This window comes from Muntiacus reevesi, chromosome 13 (assembly GCF_963930625.1).
Source record: "Muntiacus reevesi chromosome 13, mMunRee1.1, whole genome shotgun sequence".
In the NCBI taxonomy this organism is placed as follows: domain Eukaryota; kingdom Metazoa; phylum Chordata; class Mammalia; order Artiodactyla; family Cervidae; genus Muntiacus; species Muntiacus reevesi.
Window position 1 is genome coordinate 56,472,677 of NC_089261.1, and position 17,674 is coordinate 56,490,350.

Sequence of the window (17,674 nt, forward strand, 5' to 3'; positions counted from 1 at the left end):
GGATCTGCAGATAGTTTTAGAAGAGATTTTTCTGGTGAGTTGTAATGGTACTAGCATCAAAGTCATTACCTCTCAGTTACCTTGGGACGGTTACGTGGTTGGAGGAACAGCACCTGGGGGCTTGTTAAAATTACAGATGCTCACCCAGATCGTCCTCCATTTTGCTGAACTGAAATCTGGTGGAGAGGCTTTGCATTTCTGTCTCAAGCCCTCCCGGTGATGCTTACTGAAGTTGGAGATGCACCGAGTTAGCACCTCTCGCTACACTTGGTTTCCCTTTCCTTTACGTGGGACAAATGTTACATAACTTTGGATTGTGACTTGCTTTTTTCTACTCAATTTTGTAAATCCAGTTATGAAACTATAAAAGGCAGCATGCTGAGTGTGTGGGTCATTAAATAAATGATAGCTGAGTCATCTCATTTTTATAGCGAAGATGAGATGTTCATTGGTAGAGCGATAAGCACCTCTTTATAGGGATGATGTGATGGATAGACAGTGGTCAACTGGACTTGGTGACAGAATGCTTTTGGTTGATTGTGTCATCTTTCACAGAAAGGACCTTTTTTTTTCTTTTTTTTTTTTTTTTTACCATTTTTACCATTCTCAGCATGTTTTCCCTGTGTATTGTCACTTTGGAGATATGAGTGATCTGGTCTGAAGTCAGAAACATGTCTCCATGTTGATGCGCAGACAATATCTCCTTCTAGGGATGGTCAAGGTCAACTTGGAGAGAAGACCTTTCACCCTGCAGCACAGAGTGTGCGCTGACTTCTGGGGAGTCACCGTAACCTACAAGCGGAGTTACTGTCTGGTTGCTGTTAAAGCAGCTTACAGATAGGTCATTTTCCTCATCTGTGGCATCAGCCTTAGGTCTGAGGAGAAGGGAGGCCGGTGACACGAGGCAGCTCAAGAGCAGGAGCCCAGATGCACCCCACAAATGGACATGGTGCTGCCGGAAGGATCCCAACCTACAGCTTCCATTCCTGTTTGCTGATGAGCCACGCCACCTGGGAACCAGTCTGGAAGGAAGTCTGGCTTTTTTAGAGTGGTTCAGGGTGATATGCTGAGTACAGTGCCCTTGTTTTTATCAGCTCCTGTATCTGGAGAGAGTCAGGATCGAGTGCTGAGGTCACTCTCAGCACTATAACCTGAAAAGCTGGACGAGGCTGAGGGCGTCACTGTAGTTGAAATGTGCTTTTTGTCCAGCATCAGTGGACAAAGAAAGGTTCAGCCTTTTGTTCTTAACTGTTGATTTAATTGACGACAATGGGTTTCCCTGGCCTTGGTGACAAAAGAAAAATGGAAAAAACAGAGCCCAGTCTAATAATGCTTTGTAGGCTTATTCTTCCTCTTTATGTTTTCATACAGTCGCATAAACTACACTTGCACACATCACCAGAATATATGTAACACCAAGGACAGTACAATACCAGTGATATCCCAGGGTTGCAGTGATCCGGAAACTGTTGTTAGGAGAACTGTTCTGCTGCTTACTCTCCTTTAAAGTCTTTCAACCAAAAGGAGGACAAGCACTCTGCTTACAGTCAGCGATGGTGTCATTGATGAAAATGGTGGTTTTACTGGGTTCTCCAAGCGCTGCACCCAGCGGCATCTGAAGAAGTAATTCAAACCGCTCTGAACCCTCAAAGATGGGCTGTCCCAGGTCAGCAAGGATTGTCACTCGGAACATCTGAACACGCACTCCTGGAGCGAAGTTCAGTTTTTGGCTGACGCCAATATAATCGAATCCAGCTAGTGGGAAAGGAAAAGCCAAGAGTAAGATGCAGGAGTCACCGCCCGACGTTTTCCTTCAGAGAAAGATGGGTGATCCTTAGCATTGTCCTATGTATATGGCACCTTCAAACTCATATTTTTTGGCTTGATCCTCAGAAAGGGGCAATCTCCACATTCTACAAAATGCCACAACATCCACACATCCGTCACCATGTGCGATCCCCACCAATGGTCTCCATCAGCTTCCAAGCACTTCCACAAAAATCCCACCGATACACTGAAGGCTCTCAAGGCAACTTCGGTTTTAATGAAGGCATTTCCATTTTCTATTTGGAACTGTTAAGATCACGATTGTGACTTTGGTTTTGACCAGGTTTCACTCATTCACCTTTCCCAGACATCTAGTTTAAACTTAACAATATTCTGCTCAGTTTTATTGGGCCATGAAGTTCCTGCCATTTTCTCAATTATTAATCATTTTGTAAGCTGGCTCACCTCATTGTATCACTTATTTGCTATTTATTTAAAAAGTCATCCAATGTCATGACAAATTATAGTCAAAGAGAATCGAATAAGAAACCCTGAGTAATATACATAAATAAATGGAAGAATAGAATATTTACCTTGTCTCAAATTATCTCCCCATAAAAGACTTCTTGGGGACTGCCCTTGTGGCTCAGTTGGTAAAGAATCTGCCTGCAATGTGGGAGACCTGGGTTTGATACCTGGGTTGGGAAGATCCCCTGGAGAAGGGAATGGCAACCCACTCCAGTATTCTTGCCCAGAGAATCCCCATAGACAGAGGAGCCTGGCAGGTCCATGGGGCTGCTAAGAGTCGTATGCGACTGAGCGACTAACACAAGAAGACTTCTCAATTACAAAGGAAGAAAAGTAACTTCATAGTAAAGAAACCTGGCACATACCACCTTAACCACCTTAGCCAAGTGATCAAAGTTAATGTCACCAATGGCGGGATAAATGGCAATTGTGTCCCACTGGCTAGAAGGCAGTGAAAAGGCAGTACCATTTCTGTGATATTCCTTCTGAAGATGCAGAGCCTGAATCTAATGATGAGGAAAATCAGACATGCCCAACCTGCTGGGTATTTTACAAAACCAATTTGTAATATTTCTTTTAGATTTTTATTTTATATTAGAGTATAGTACAGTTGTGTCTGACTCTGTGACCCCATGCACAGAGGAGCCGGGTGGCTTACAGCAGCCCACCAGCTTCCTCTGTCCATGGGATTTCCAGGCAAGAATACTGGAGTGGTCGCCATTCCTTACGCCAGGGGATCTTCCTGACCCAAGCATCGAACCCAGGTCTCCCACAATGCAGGCAGACTCCTTACCATCTGAGCCCCCAGGGAAGCCCCGTGGTTGATTCACAATGCTGTTAGTTTCTTGTGTATAGCAGGGCATTTCAGTTACACATACATGCGTATCTATTCTCTACCAAAGTCTTTTTCCCACTTAGGTCATTACAAGACTATTAAGTGCAATTCTTTGTGCTATACAGTAGGTCCTTGTCAATCATCTGTTTTTATATATAGTAGTGTCCATCTGTTAATCCCAAACTCCTAATTTATCCCTCCCCCCTGGTTTATAACCTCGAAAAATGTAAAAGTCATGAAAGTCAAAGAAAGCCACGAAACTGTCCAGATGGTATACAAAACTAAACGACATGGTACTAAATACAATGTGATTTTGAACTGAACTTTTTTGCTTTACGGATGATTTGGGGGACAACTGGTAGAATTTGAATGAGGTCTGAAGATGAGAGTGTAGTCTTGTATCAGTATCCTGATTTTAAGCTTGTATTGTGGGTACACAGGAGAATGTCTCTATAGGAGTTGACCTCCACATTTTTGAAGAGATGGTTCCAATTTATTGGCAACCTGCTCTCAATGGTTCAAGAAAAACAAAGTTGTTTTTTTTTTTTTTTTACTGTACTTATTTCTTTTCTGTAAGTTTGAGATAAGAAAAAAATAAGACAAGATGATGGTGAAAAGCACCAAGGCAGAAGAGTAAAGGAAAGGGGATTTGGGATCTTATGAGTTTTGGTTCACATGTTAATTCTGCTGTTTACTTGTGTAAGCTATTTCATTGAGTCTCAATTTCTTTAACATCAAAATGGGGAAGATTATTGCTATTTTCCAAAGTTGTTGTGAAGATTAGAGATAATATAGCAAGGATGCTAGCACAGAGTCTGACAAATAGCAAGCATTCAGTACATAGAAATTATAATTATTATTTATGTCATAAATAATGATGGTATATGTATGCATCATTATTATTGCTAATTCACCAGCCTGAGCAGATGTCATTTTCTAGACTCTAGAGATTATCAAGCCTAAACTGTTACCTCTGCATAGCTCCGGTTCAAACCCATGAGTCATAACCTCAAGCATAGATCACTTATGTCTGTCTGTCCCTTTCTGAGGGCTAGCAGAGGGTCATTACTGGTATAAAAAGGAATTCACCTAAATAAATTTTAATTTTTTTTCCAACCATAAAAATAGTCCAAGGAGCCCACTGATCTATTCACTTTTGGTTTCACAAATATATAGAGTGAGAAAGAGCCTGGCCTAAAAATTAAGCAAAGAAGGAAGGAAGAAAGAAAAGCCAAAAAAAAAAAAAAAAAGGCAAGACAATAACAAAAGAACTCAACAGAAGGCCCATCGCTGGCGTCATGTACAGTATGATGTGACATATTCACTGGCGTGTTATAATATGGTAATTCTCCCAAGAGCAAGTTGTCTTCTGTTCCCTTAACTATTTCTTGGGTACATGTTGAAACTGGGCGAACATTTTCGTAGGCACATTTTCTCTTCATGTCCTGTTCCTGCAGGTTTTTAGATTGCTAGGTTTTATTTGCAAGATTTGTGCTTTGACTTAGTTTTTATCTTAACATATCCTCATGTGTCTTGGACTGTGCAATACTAATCCTATGCTGCCTGTCACATCCCAGGAGATTAAGGTCCCTGGTAGCAATGAAAAAAATGTGGATTTCAACGCAGATGGAAATTTCCCTTTCTCTTCCTGAATCCTACTGTGGTTTTTTTTTTTTTGTCTTTGTTTATTTGTTTTGGTTGGTAAAGCAGCTTCAACACAGGGAAAGTGATGTTCAGAACCATTTAACTCTATTGCCAGCCAGACTCTATTGACTGTCCACATCAGGGGAGGCAAAGGGGAGTGGGGTGTGAGAACATGCTGCTTGAAGCCAAGGAAAATGCTGGAGAGTCAGACGTGAGAGCCTCCTACCCTCCCGGGGGGCCAATAGGTGCCTGGAGACTCCCAGGAGCTGGCATACCTGCTCAGTCATCACACCTTGGTATGACATAGTGTTTCTGAGCAGCTTCTAGTATCTACAAGTACTCTTTTTAAAATTAGTTAATTTTGGGCTGTGCTGGTCCTTGTTCCTCCGCGCGTGCATTCCCTAGTTGCGGAGAACGGGCTCCTCGCTGTGTGGCTTCTCTCGCTGGGGACACAGGCTCCAGGGCACGTGGTCTCAGCGGTCGTGGTGCGCGGGCTCAGCTGCCCCGCGGTGCATGCAATCCCCCCGGCCCAGCGAGGGACCCATCTCCCCTGCTTTGGCAGGTGCAGTCTTACCTGCTGGGTCACCAGAGAAGTCCTACAAATATTCCTTTTTCAAAATTTTATTTATTTTTATTTATTTTTAATTTATTTATTTTTAATTGGAGTGTAATTGCTTCAGAATATTGTGTTGTTTTATGCCAATAAATACTTATGTCCCCCCCACTCTTGAGTCTCCCTCCACGTCCCACCCCATTCTACCTACCCCTCTAGGTTGTCACAGAGAATATTCTTAACTTCAGAAGGTTAATTTGGACCCAAGCAAGTAGTTAATGGGACTCCCCTGGTGGCTCAGACCGTAAAGCGTCTGCCTACAATGCAGGAGACCTGCGTTCAATCCCTGGGTCGGGAAGATCTCCTGGAGAAGGAAATGGCAACCCACTCCAGTATTCTTGTCTGGAAAATCCCAAAATCCCACAGGACAGAGGAGCCTGGTGGGCTACAGTCCATGGGGTCGCAAAGAGTCAGACACGGCTGAGCGACTTCACTTTCCTAAGTAGTTAATGAATGAATCAGCAAGTCATAAGGCTGCTACTTGAATATTCTGTTTCCTCCATAAACAGCAGAAGTCATTCTATATGCCCAGGGAAGAGAAAATTTAAATCAGAGCCTCTCCACAAAGACTTGGCATGCTACAGAACAGACTAGACTTGGCATGAACAGACTAGACCTCACCCTATATGAATGTCAGGATGATGACACATTTTAAAAATGGGCTGCTCACCTTCTGCTGAGGCCGGCTCTGTTCTCTTGGAGCGCACGGTGACAGAGGACGCTTGGGAAAGGTCCGTGCCTGTCCTCCGGACGCAAACCTCCACGGAGCCAGCGCTTTCATCAACGTGATATTCAGCGTCCCCAAAGTGCAAGGCAGGCTCTGGGGAGACATGAAGGGACGAGTAAGAATGCTGCAGCCTCCCAGGACCCTCGTCTCCTCCGGCCCCGCGGGAGCCTGGGCGTTTCTCACAATCACCAGACCTGACAGGTCCCACAGGCTCGAGAGGAAACAGACAAAAGACCACATCAAGGAATCTCGTGCCATGATGGCTTAGATTCCAAGGAAGTGCAGTGAGAGAAAATCACAATTCTATTCATTTTCCTGCTTTAAGAGAGATCTGTCGTGCAAAGAAGTTTCCCCGTTGGGGGAGACTGGTCAACTAGCTGTAACTCCGGCAAGCCGGCTATCGTTTGGGAAGAGATGGTGGGGAATTAGCGAGGCTTTTTTTCTCAAGGGAGAAGGGCCCTTCATGTTGAGGCACAGTCCAGCCAGGGGTCTGAACTCGGCGTCTGCTGCTGCACCTTATCCCATATGTTTGTTTATCACAAAGACAGACGGAAATTCTATTCCTGAACTGCTACCCCCAGAGGCAGGGAAGGGGTCCCCTAGAATAGAAGGCTGAGGGCAACCAGGGTGGGCATTATGCTATGAGAGCAGGTGAAAGTGAATGTGTTAGTTGCTGAGTCACGTCCGGCTCTGTGTGACCCATGGTCTGTAGCCCACCAGGCTTCTCTGTCCGTGGGAATTCTCCAGGCAAGAATACTGGAGTGGGTAGCCATTGCTGTCTCCAGGGGATCTTCCCCACCCAGGGATCGAACCCGGGTCTCCTGCATTGCAGGCAGCCGCTTTACCATCTGAGGCACCAGGGAAGCCCAAGAGTAGGTGGAAGAGAGGAAAACATCTAATGGGGGGGAAAGTTTGACAAGCCAAGACTTGGCCAAGCAGATGTACTCATCCACTGCCAGCTCTCTCGGTTCTAAAACGCAGCCTATGAGCTTAGCTGACTCTTCAAAGCTTATACAAGGTCCAGCTGCTACATTTGACATGATAAAGGTCAGAAGCGAATGCTTTTCCTCAGACTGTGAAATTCAGAGGCAAAAAGTTATCAACACCAGGCAGCAGCTTCACCACAGAGGCAGGACCACTGAGATGATAAATGGAAAATCAGCACGACAGAGACGAAACCTCGGCAAGCACGATACAACACAGAAGCAAATCAGAATGGAATTTGGATTTTGGAAGGTAGAAACCCACTGTTACAAGCAGTATTTGCCCAGGATACATTTTAGCAGATCTCTTCCTGCTGCAGAGAGTTTTACCAAACGTTTGATGGTCGTGCGCAAGAGCTCTCATAATCTGACTAGCGTCTGTTCTTTCTGGAGAATGAATGAATGAACAGACTAGACCTTCATGTAACATTCCTGACCCTGTTACACAGAATCGCCCTCCAGGCAGCCAGCACTGCATGCGGTCAGGGCCTCCATCTTCACTGGTGATGTCCTCTGAGCTGAAACACCCTTCTCAACATGTTAATTTCACACACTCTCTTTGTAAGACTTTGACTGAATAACCTGCTCTGGGAGGTCATGTGCGTGCGTGCATGCATGCTAAGTCGCTCAGTTGTGTCCGACTCTTTGCGATCCTATGGACTGTGTAGCCTGCCAGGCTCCTCAATCCATGGGATTCTCCAAGCAAGAATACTGGATTGGGTTGCCATGCTCTCTTCCTGACCCAGGGATCGAACCCGTGTCTCTTGTGTCTCCTGTGTTGGCAATCAGGTTCTTTACCCCTAGTGTCACCTGGGAAGCCCCTGGGAGGCCGTATATGCCGTTAAGGGGGGAGTTGTTCCTTATCCCGTGCTCCTCTGACACTTTGCACAGCTCGCTAGTTGCAGTGATGGGTCACTCTGGCTATTTGGTGTCCTCAGCTGCATCGCAGGTGGGGGTCTGCACTCAGAAAAGGGTGTGGCGAGGTCATTCTCTCTTAAAACTTTTTGTTTCTTTTTTTGGCTGTACTGGGTCTTGGTTGCGGCATGCAGGATCTTCAGTTGCTGTAAGTGGGGTCTAGTTCCCTGACCAGGGATGGAAGCCAGACCCCCAGCATTGGAAACACGCCAAGTCTTAGCCTCTGGGTCACCAGCGAAGTCCCCATCCTCTCTTTTTGACTCAAAAGTTTCATCCACCTCCCCATTGTTGCTGGTGGATGTTTTGGAGACTTCTAAGCTTGGACAGGAAACAGGATGGAGAAGCAAGAGAAACAGACAAGATCTTGGTGGGTTTTTTTTATGGTGACCACACTCTTGGGTCTTAGAAGATGGAAGAAAGCAGATTCTGTTTCTCATGGGCACTTTGGTGTGTTCTTTGGAGATCTCTCATTCCCATGGTTGAGTATTTCTCATCTGCCATCCCCTTGATAAGGATGTGTGCGTGCTAATCCCATTCAGTCTGCATCCCTGTCCTGGCTGATCACTAAACCTTCCTCATATATTAGGATTTGGCGGTGCTTCTGTGGGGATTGTTCATCCCTCTAGATGGCGCTGTTGGACAATGCCTAAGACGGGTCCATTCTGGATCTCTGCTGCGAGCGTGGCTCACGGCTGGTCCAGGACAAGCTTCCTGCATCCTTTGCTTGATACACCCTAGGGATACTGCCTCATCTTAATGCATCTCTTGTTTGCTCATATATAAGAGCAGCTAATCAGCATATCTCCTACACTGAGATTTTCCAGATGGAGCCAGTTTCCTCCACACTGCAAGTGACACACATCACCCTTATCACCGTCTCACGACTCAGTACCTCTTTAAAAAGTTAAAATGTTAAAGCCGCCATTCTCACACACTGTTCTGTGTTATCAGAGCCTTACCAATACCTCAAGACCAGGGACCACATTCCACATCCCCTTAGAAACAGTTCGGTTGCTGTGTTATGTATTAAAGAATTTGTTGAGTGGCTAATTTTAACTCATTTCTGATATACTTTGAACTTATTACAAATAATATTTTTTAAAGTTGAGACTAATGGATCTGCTTATTTAGCAGAGAATTTACTGTGTGTGGTATTAGGGAAGGAAGAAAGGTAAGAAAGATAAAAAAAAATTGAGTTTTGTCACTGTTCAGGAAAAAAAAAGTAAGAATCAAGCCTCTCTGAATACCTTAAGATACAGAATGTAAGAGGAGGACAACGTGACTTAGAAGAGAAATCATGGAATTCTTCTGAGATGCCCTGTATACTGAGCATAAGGAGATTTGTTCAAACAGAGGAAAGAGATGCTCTGTGCAGCCCGCGGCATCTCTAAGTAGTTGTCACTCAAGGTCTGTTTAAAAATCCGAGATGCTGGCAATGATTCTTATGGGTGGGCAGTTATGAGAGTAGAATGTTTTGACCACTTATGTTAAATGGATTCCTAAGCCATAACGGTGTTTTTCTCTCCTTTAAAAGAAAATGTCCCTTAAGTGGAAATAAGAAAAAGAAATATGACCAAGTGGAAAGGGAAACTTTCAAAAGAGATATGACCATCATTTTAAAATGAGCTCACTGTGCAGATTCAGAGAAATTTCATACCAAGATCCAAAGAGGACTTACAGGTGAAGGCACAGACATGCTGCTATTAAACTTTGACAAACCACCCTGAACAGGATAGATGCTGAGAGATGGAAGATTGGAAAACGTTTTTTAAGTTACCTCGGAAGACAAAATAGATTCTGGAAACAAGAAGGTAAGCTTAATCACTAGAAAAATTCTGGAAGTTTATTTCAACAGTTTCTGGATCTTTAGAAACGGAAGAGGTAATGCCGATGAGTCAGTATCGGTTTTTTAACATCTGGTTTCATGAAGTTAAGTTTAGTGTTTTTTAATTCAGCTAAACAGACACCTTTTGAGCATCCTCTATGTGTTCTAACTATGGGGATGTAAAGAGATGTGTGTTCTTCCTGTTAAAGTGTTTCTGGTATAACAGGGCAGCCACACTGAAGCCCATCAGCTAACCCTGAGTGCTCTGACAAAAGAAGCAACCACCTCAAGGCTCAGAAGGAGGAGTCTTGGAAGAAAATAACTGTGCTAGACTCAGAAAATGAATGAGAATTGATCCAGGAGAAAGGTTGGAAGAATGTTCCCAACAGAATGGCACATATGAAAAAGAAAAGCCCAGAAGCATGACAAAGCCTAGTGTTTGGGAAGGAATAAAAGAGGGCGTTTCTTGGAAATGTTTAAGGTGACAGTGGATGAATGAGGGGATGAGTTTTGAGAGGAAGGGAGAAATCAGATCCTACAGAAACTTGGATCCACTTTAAGTAGATAGGACTTCACTTTCTAGACTCTCCTTAGAATATAGGGGCCAATTTGAAGTAGTGGAAAGTGGTTGGTTTTTTTGTTTTCTGTACATCTGTCCAACTTTGGTTTGGGTCACAGATTTAAGGAAGAGCTAGGGCTACTGATTAGGTAGCTATTGCAATTATCCAGGTGAGACATGAGGATGGTTTGAAGTGTTCACTGGTGTGTATGCTAGTGATGGAGTGGGAGAGATGGATGTAGTTAGTGTCCTGAGCAGCATCCAGTGATTGGATGTAGGTGGCTTCTAGGATGCCCCGCCGGTGTGCGGATGGGATCATCATAAACTCAGTTGGGAAGATAGGCGGGGAAACAGTCTTGGTTAGGGGTGGGAAGGCTTTAATGTGTGAATCTGGAGTTCGAGAATCAAGTCAGGGCTGGAGATATAGGAGTCACCAGTATACAGTTGTGGACAATCTTGTACTGTTTTAGAGGGTATGATCATCCAATGTGAATGAGTAAAGAGAACGGTTGGAGGGGTGTCAACCACTGGGGAGACTGGCAGAGGGGAAGGAACTCAAAAAAAGAGACAGAGGAAGAGTGATGGAGACAAGAGTGGATCCAAGAAAATTGAGAGAGTAGGAAAAGTTGAGAATTATAAGTGACCACAATGTTAAATTCAGCAAGTATAGGCAGAAAGATGTGTGTAAGCCAACAGTGGTAATCAGTGGCACAACAACCAAAATACACCTTATTAAACTTAAAACTGTGTCAGCTGAACTATAATGCCTAAATTTAAAAATAAGAAATGAAATAAATTTTTTTTTCTGCATTTAAAACCTTTAACATGGGTAGAGAGGGAGGTGGAAGGGAGGAGAATACATGTAAATCCATGGCTGATTCATGTCAATGTATGACAAAACCCACTACAATATTGTAAAGTAATTAGCCTCCAACTAATAAAAATAAATGAAAAAAAAAATAAAACCTTTAACAACTGTCTTATAATATGACTAACCTTCTAAAGCATAGTGTTACTTTTTCTTCCAAACAGTTTTCTGGGTTTTACAGTACAGCAATCTGTCTTTCTAGTTTTAAAAACATTTTGTGTTGAAGTTTATCTTGGCACATAGCAATAGTATTAACCACACCGAAAAAAAAAAAAAACAAAACTGGATGTAATTTCACCAATATAACACTTTGTTTCTGTGCAAGTTTTCCTTGCAGTGTTTTCTTATATCTGTCATTATTCTGTTAAATGCCCATTACTGACAAAGACACTAATCTAGCTGACAATCTTTACAGACAAATTTAAACTTATTTTTTTTGTATTGGGGTATAGCCAGTTAACAATGTTGTGATAGTTTCAGGTGAAGAGCAAAGGAACTCAGCCATATATATACATGTATCTATTCTTCGCCAAACTCCCCTCCCATATAGGCAAATTTTATGCATGTTTATACAAATCTTATTACCTCAGGACAAAACTAAGAGCCATCTGAAATTGGACATCAATTCTTTTTTGTGGCAGATACAGAATTTTCAAATTGCACGTTAAAAGTGCAACGTCTTCAGCAGCTAGGTGGAGACCTGCTATAGCGTGTTCACAAACAGAACAGACACATTGTGCTAATTAACCAGGGTCTTTAGTTTCATCTTGACCTTGTGAAGTGCAAGTGGAAGCTAAGGTCTTTAGTAGGTGAATGCACAGGAAGCTCACTATGCATTCGTTCAGTTAACACTTACTGGCCATATTCTGTGGCCTCTGTCTTCTTGGAGTTGATGTATCATGACTTTCCTGTCAGTGCCGGGCCAGGGTCTTGAGCTGTTAGATCATCTCTGCTCCTGAGCAGTTTCTTTGCTTAGCATCACTCCACAGTAGTTGCCTTTACAAATACATTCCTGCAGGTGACCCATTTGACGAGGGGATAGTTGATCTCTGTTTAAGGAAGCTAAACGTTTCCCAGAGTCTAGCTAAAGAGAATAAAAACATTTCGTCCCAGTTCTAACTCTTGAGCTGCTTGGCTACATCTTTATGTTGCTAGATAAGCATGTCATCACTTGGCCTAAAGGAAAACAAGCTTTTGCTATAAGCTGATGGACTTAATACTTCTGAATAAAGGAAGCATTACTGGTATTCAACGTGTGCTCAGACTGACCTTCTAGACACAAATACTTAGCCAGAAAATGAGTGCGGACTTTTCCCAATTTCTTTCAAATAGTCGGTTTTGTAGGACACATGTTTTCATTCCTGGCTGAAAGGGCAATGGAACTACCTGAGCTGTGATAGAATTTGATCAATGTTTTTGCTTAAATGCTGAATTAGGGAACTTTTCATTTCACAAAAGTAGTCCAAAAGATGATAATCATGTAGTAGTTGTGCTAGTAACCACTGTGGTTGTTTCCTCAAGGCCAAAATATAATGGCACCATTCAAAGGAACCATTAGTGTCATGAATGGCGAAATTTGTTCTTAGTAGTCAGCCCCTAATATCTCTTTGGTTTCACAGAGAATATAATAGAAATTCTAAATTTCTGTTGAGTATATTGAATACTGAGTACACTGAGCAATATTCCGTGGTATGTGTATACACACCACATCTTTATCCATGCATTGACTGATGGACGTTCAGGTTGCTTCCATGTCTCGGCTATTGTAATCAGTGCTGCATTCAACACTGGGAAGCATGTATCTTTTCGAATTACAATTTTCTCCGGATACATAGCCAGAAATAGGAATGCAGGATCCTATGACAACTGTGTTTTTGATTTCTTCAGGGACCGCCGTACTGTTCTCCGTAGCGGCTACACCGATTTGCATTCCCACCAACAGTGTAGGGGGCTTCTTTTTCTCCACACCTTCTCCAGCATTTGTTAGTTGTAGGCTTTTTGATGATGGTCACTTCTGACTGGAGTGAGGTGATGTCTCATTGTAGTTTTGACTTGCCATTTCTAGTAGTTAGCGATGTTGAGCAATTTTTCATGTACTTATTGGCCATCTGTATGTCTTCTTTGGCTGCAGCTGCTGCTGCTAAGTCATTCAGTTGTGTCTGACTCTGTGCGACCCAACGGACCGCAGCCCACCAGGCTCCTCTGTCCACAGGATTCTCTAGGCAAGAATACTGGAGTGAGCTGCTACTTCCTTCTCCATGTCTTCTTTGGAGAAATATCTATTTAGATCTTCTGCTTTTTTTTTTTATTGAGTTGTTAGCATCTTTTATATTGAACTGTCATATGCATTATTTTAAGAAAAACGACAGTTATCTTAATTCTAAGGGGGCAATTTTTAAAAAGAAATTACATAATGAAGAATGCATAGACATCAGAGTCTATACTTACTCTTAGCTCTTGAGACTTGTGAAAATATATTTGGGAACTGAACTTAGTCCCTGGCAATTTTTTTTAAAAAATAGAGCAAAATTGGCCTTTCACAGCATTCTGAGATCTTGTCCACAGGATGTAATATCAACAAACAAAATTTAGGAGACCAAACAAACAAAAACCAAACCAACTTTAATTTCACTCATATTTTCCTTTGTCCTAGAACAATAGGACCCTTGGACTGTAGCCCTCCAGGCTCCACTGTCTGTGGGATTTCCCAGGCAAAAATACTGTAGTGGGCTGCCATTTCCTTTTCTAGGGGATCTTCCTGACCCAGGGATCAAACCTGGGTCTCCTGCTTTGCAGGCAGATTCTTGACCATCTGAGTCACCAGGGAAGCCCCAGAATGATATAATACATGATAAATTTTCATCCCCAACTAAAAAGCACATACACTTTTCAACCTCTGCTCCATCTGGTTTATCTCTTGACATGGCTCTCAGTTTCATGGAAACTCTGCACTGTATCTACGCATTCACACAAATTTTGGGTCTGTGATAGCCGCCCAGTCTGATCATATCTAGATCTGAACACAGCAACTCACAGCCACTCAAATCCTGACAGAAGTATATCTGAGAGATGAAGTGGTCAATCGAATTTGAGACTCATAATAAAATAGTCAGATCCTGGTCTTGTCTTTATCAATATTTTCTCTTAAAAGTGCCTCTTATAGAAAGGGCAATTAATAAGAAAGTAATCCTGGGCTTAGTATTGGGAGTCAGGGGTTGGGAGGGGTTGGTTTCGAGGTGTGAAGAGCATCCTATTCTTTTCTGGTTCTGTGCTTCAGCTGGGACTAGAGCCAAACTCCCAGCCGGGTAGGGCTAGGAAAAGAGATCTGGATGCCTGCACATGGGAGCTTCATGGACCCTGTACCACTTGTAGACTCCTGTTCCTGTTGTTGGAGGGAGGGTCCTTGAACGGCTAGGATGAGTGTCCTGTGGGGCAGTCCTGGTTGAGTGATCAGACATTTAACCTAGGTCCTCTTCTTGGCTTCCTTAAAGGCTTAGGTCACTTCCTTGGGATGTTCTTTTTAAAAATAATTTAACACACTCACGCACAAATATTTAATCTTTCTGCATCGCTGCATTGTCCTCGGTATTGGTGAAAACTATGTATCTGACAAGCCACTCAGAGATGTTAGAGAAGGAGCAACATCAACGATTCCTTTCATAGGTCAGTTAAGCTTGATTTATCTCTCAACTGTTGAGGGAAAGCATGAGAAGAAAGCAGCTATTACCAAGAGTGGAAAACAGGAAATAGGCTTACCATCATCATGATCAGCCAGGATAATCACCTTGGCGGTGGGGAATTGGGCCCCCAGTTGCCCTCCCATTGGCAGGCTCAGTGAAACGCTGAAGGATTCCTCCTCTTCATAAAGAGAGTCATTGATGATCAGGACCCGGCAGGTGTTCTCAGCCTCATCCTTGTCAAAGTGGAGGATGCTGGTGTGGTCTTTTGGACGTGAGATGTAGTCAGAGAAAGATAACCCTGCAGAAGAAATGGTGCCTATGGCAGAACCTATGGAGACAGGAGATAGAGCAGAGGAAGTATGAAGAAACAATTCTGAACAGGAAACCTGTTCCCCATGGGGTTTTCAGACTATTTTTAGATAATAGAGAATGAGAATAGTTGCACAATCGTGTTTGACTCGTGTTCAACTGTAGCTGCCAGACTCCTTCGTCCATGGAATTCTCTAGACGAGAATACTGGGATGGGTTGCCATTCCCTTCTCCAGGGGATCTTCCTGACCCAGGGATCGAATCCAGGACTCCTGCATTGCACGCAGATTGCAGATTCTTTATTGTCTGAGCCACTAGGAAATGGCATTTTTAAAATAACAGCTCTCTGAATTATAAGGCACACTTATCCCTTACAGTCACGAATATTAATATGGTAATTAGAAGACTTTTCAAACAGACCTGGCTATTTTGGCACAATTCACAGTGGTCTTTGAACTGTTGTTATTCAGTCGCTCAGTCTTGTCTGACTCTTTGCGACCCCATGGACTGCAGCACGTCAGGCCTCCCTGTCCTTCACCATCTCCCGGAGTTTGCTCAAACTCGTGTCCATTGAGTCGGTGATCCCATCCAACCATCTCATCCTTTGTCTCTCCTTTCTCCTCCTGCCCTCAGTCTTTCCCAGCATCAGGATCATTGAATAGGGTATATACTGAATAAGTTTTGTTTAGATTAGGGGCTAAATAAACTGAAGGATCAGAGGGTGGTTTAGCTTAATTTGTTCATATTATAGACTGGAAAACTGAAGTACAGATAAATTATGACCAGAGACTCTATACCATGATAATGTGTAGATTTGCTCCCGCCCCTGCCCTTCCCACGGCAGCAGGGCTGTAAGCTGTCATTCTTGTTCAGTCTCTAAGTTGTGTCTGACTTTGCGACTCCATGAGCTGTAGCATGCCAGGCTACCCTGCCCTTCACTATCTCCCTGAGTTTGCTCAAACTCGTATCCATTGAGTCAGAGATGCCATCCAACCATCTCATCCTCTGTTGCCTCCCTCTTCTCTTGCCCTCAATTTTTCCCAGCATCAGGGTCTTTTCCAATGTGTTGCATCTCAGTAATCTGACTCTCACGCCCTGATGGAGTTCTTTGTGTGATACTATAACATAGTATCACACTATAATAATTATATAATAATTCCATGGAATTATTTGTTATTTTATAAAGAATACAAGATTGACTTTATTTTATAAAGAATACAAGATTGACTGACTTTCAGTTTAGAGACAGTGCATTGAAAATTTTATTATAGTAATTTACATACATCAAGAGTCCCTAATTTAACTGCACTATTTGATGAGTTTTAATAAATACATATAATCATGCACCCATTACCACAAGCATAGTATAGAATATTTTTTATCCACCAACACATGTACCCCTTGTAATCCATCTTCTTCCCTATCTCCAAGCCCTGGAAACCACTCATCCATTTTCTTTCTCTTTAACCCTAACCCCAACCCTAACCCTAATTTTTTCTGGTGCTATAGATTTTTTTCTGTCACTATAGATTTATTTGCTTGATGAGAATTCCGTGTAAATAAAATCATGCATTTTTTAGTCTTTTGCATCTGATTTGTTTCATTTAGCATAATGCATTTAAGATTCATCAATGTGTCAGGATTTTATTCCTTCTTACTCTTGAATAGGGTTCTCCATTGTGTGGTTACATCACAATTTGTTTTTCCATTTATCAGTTGATAATTTAGGTTGTTCCCAGTTTTTTTTTTTTAGCTATTCTGAATAATAGCTAAGATATAATGCCACAGATATTCAAGTTCAGGTCTTTGAGTCAGTATGTCATTTTTATTTCTCTTGAGTAAATACTTAGGAGTGGGATTTCTGGGATCTAGTGCATTATTTTCCTTGTGATAAAATAAACATACCCTAAATGTACCATCTTGGCTATTTTTAAGCATATAGTTCTGTAGGGTTGTCTGTTCATGTTATTTAACAGATCTTCATATCTTTTTTCATCTTACAAAAATACTGAAAGTGCATACCCATTAAACACCTTGCCACTCCCTCCTGCTGCCATCTCTGGCAGCCACCTTTCTACTTTTTGTCTCTGTGAATTTGTCTACTCTGGGTACTTCAGTTAAGTGGAATCTTACAGTGCTTGTCTTTGTGTTACTGGCTTATCTCACTTAGTGTAACATCCTCAAGTTTCACCCATGTTGCAAGAATTTTCCTTCTTTCTTAAGGTTGCACAATGTTTCATTGTATGGATATACCACATTTTGTTTATCTGTTCATCTGGTCATGGATACTTGGGTGGTTTCACCTCTTGGTTATTACGAATAATGTTGCTACAAACACAGGTGGGCAAATATATTGAGACCTTGCTTTTAATTTTTCTGGATATATACCTAGATGTATAGGTATATATATTGGGCTTCCAT

At 42.5% G+C, this 17,674-nt stretch overlaps 1 protein-coding gene across 1 annotated transcript in view; it reads right to left on the minus strand.

Annotated features, from left to right (window-relative positions):
• Positions 1-1,513: 1,513 nt before the first annotated feature.
• The window catches only part of FREM3 (FRAS1 related extracellular matrix 3), a 97,017-nt gene continuing 80,856 nt past the window's right edge, over positions 1,514-17,674 (minus strand). The window contains exons 6-8 of the mRNA XM_065903802.1: positions 15,021-15,272; positions 6,058-6,207; positions 1,514-1,755 (exon numbers count right to left, since the gene is read on the minus strand). Coding sequence (XP_065759874.1) covers positions 1,514-1,755; positions 6,058-6,207; positions 15,021-15,272 — 644 coding nt within the window. The remainder of the gene's footprint in view (positions 1,756-6,057; positions 6,208-15,020; positions 15,273-17,674) is intronic.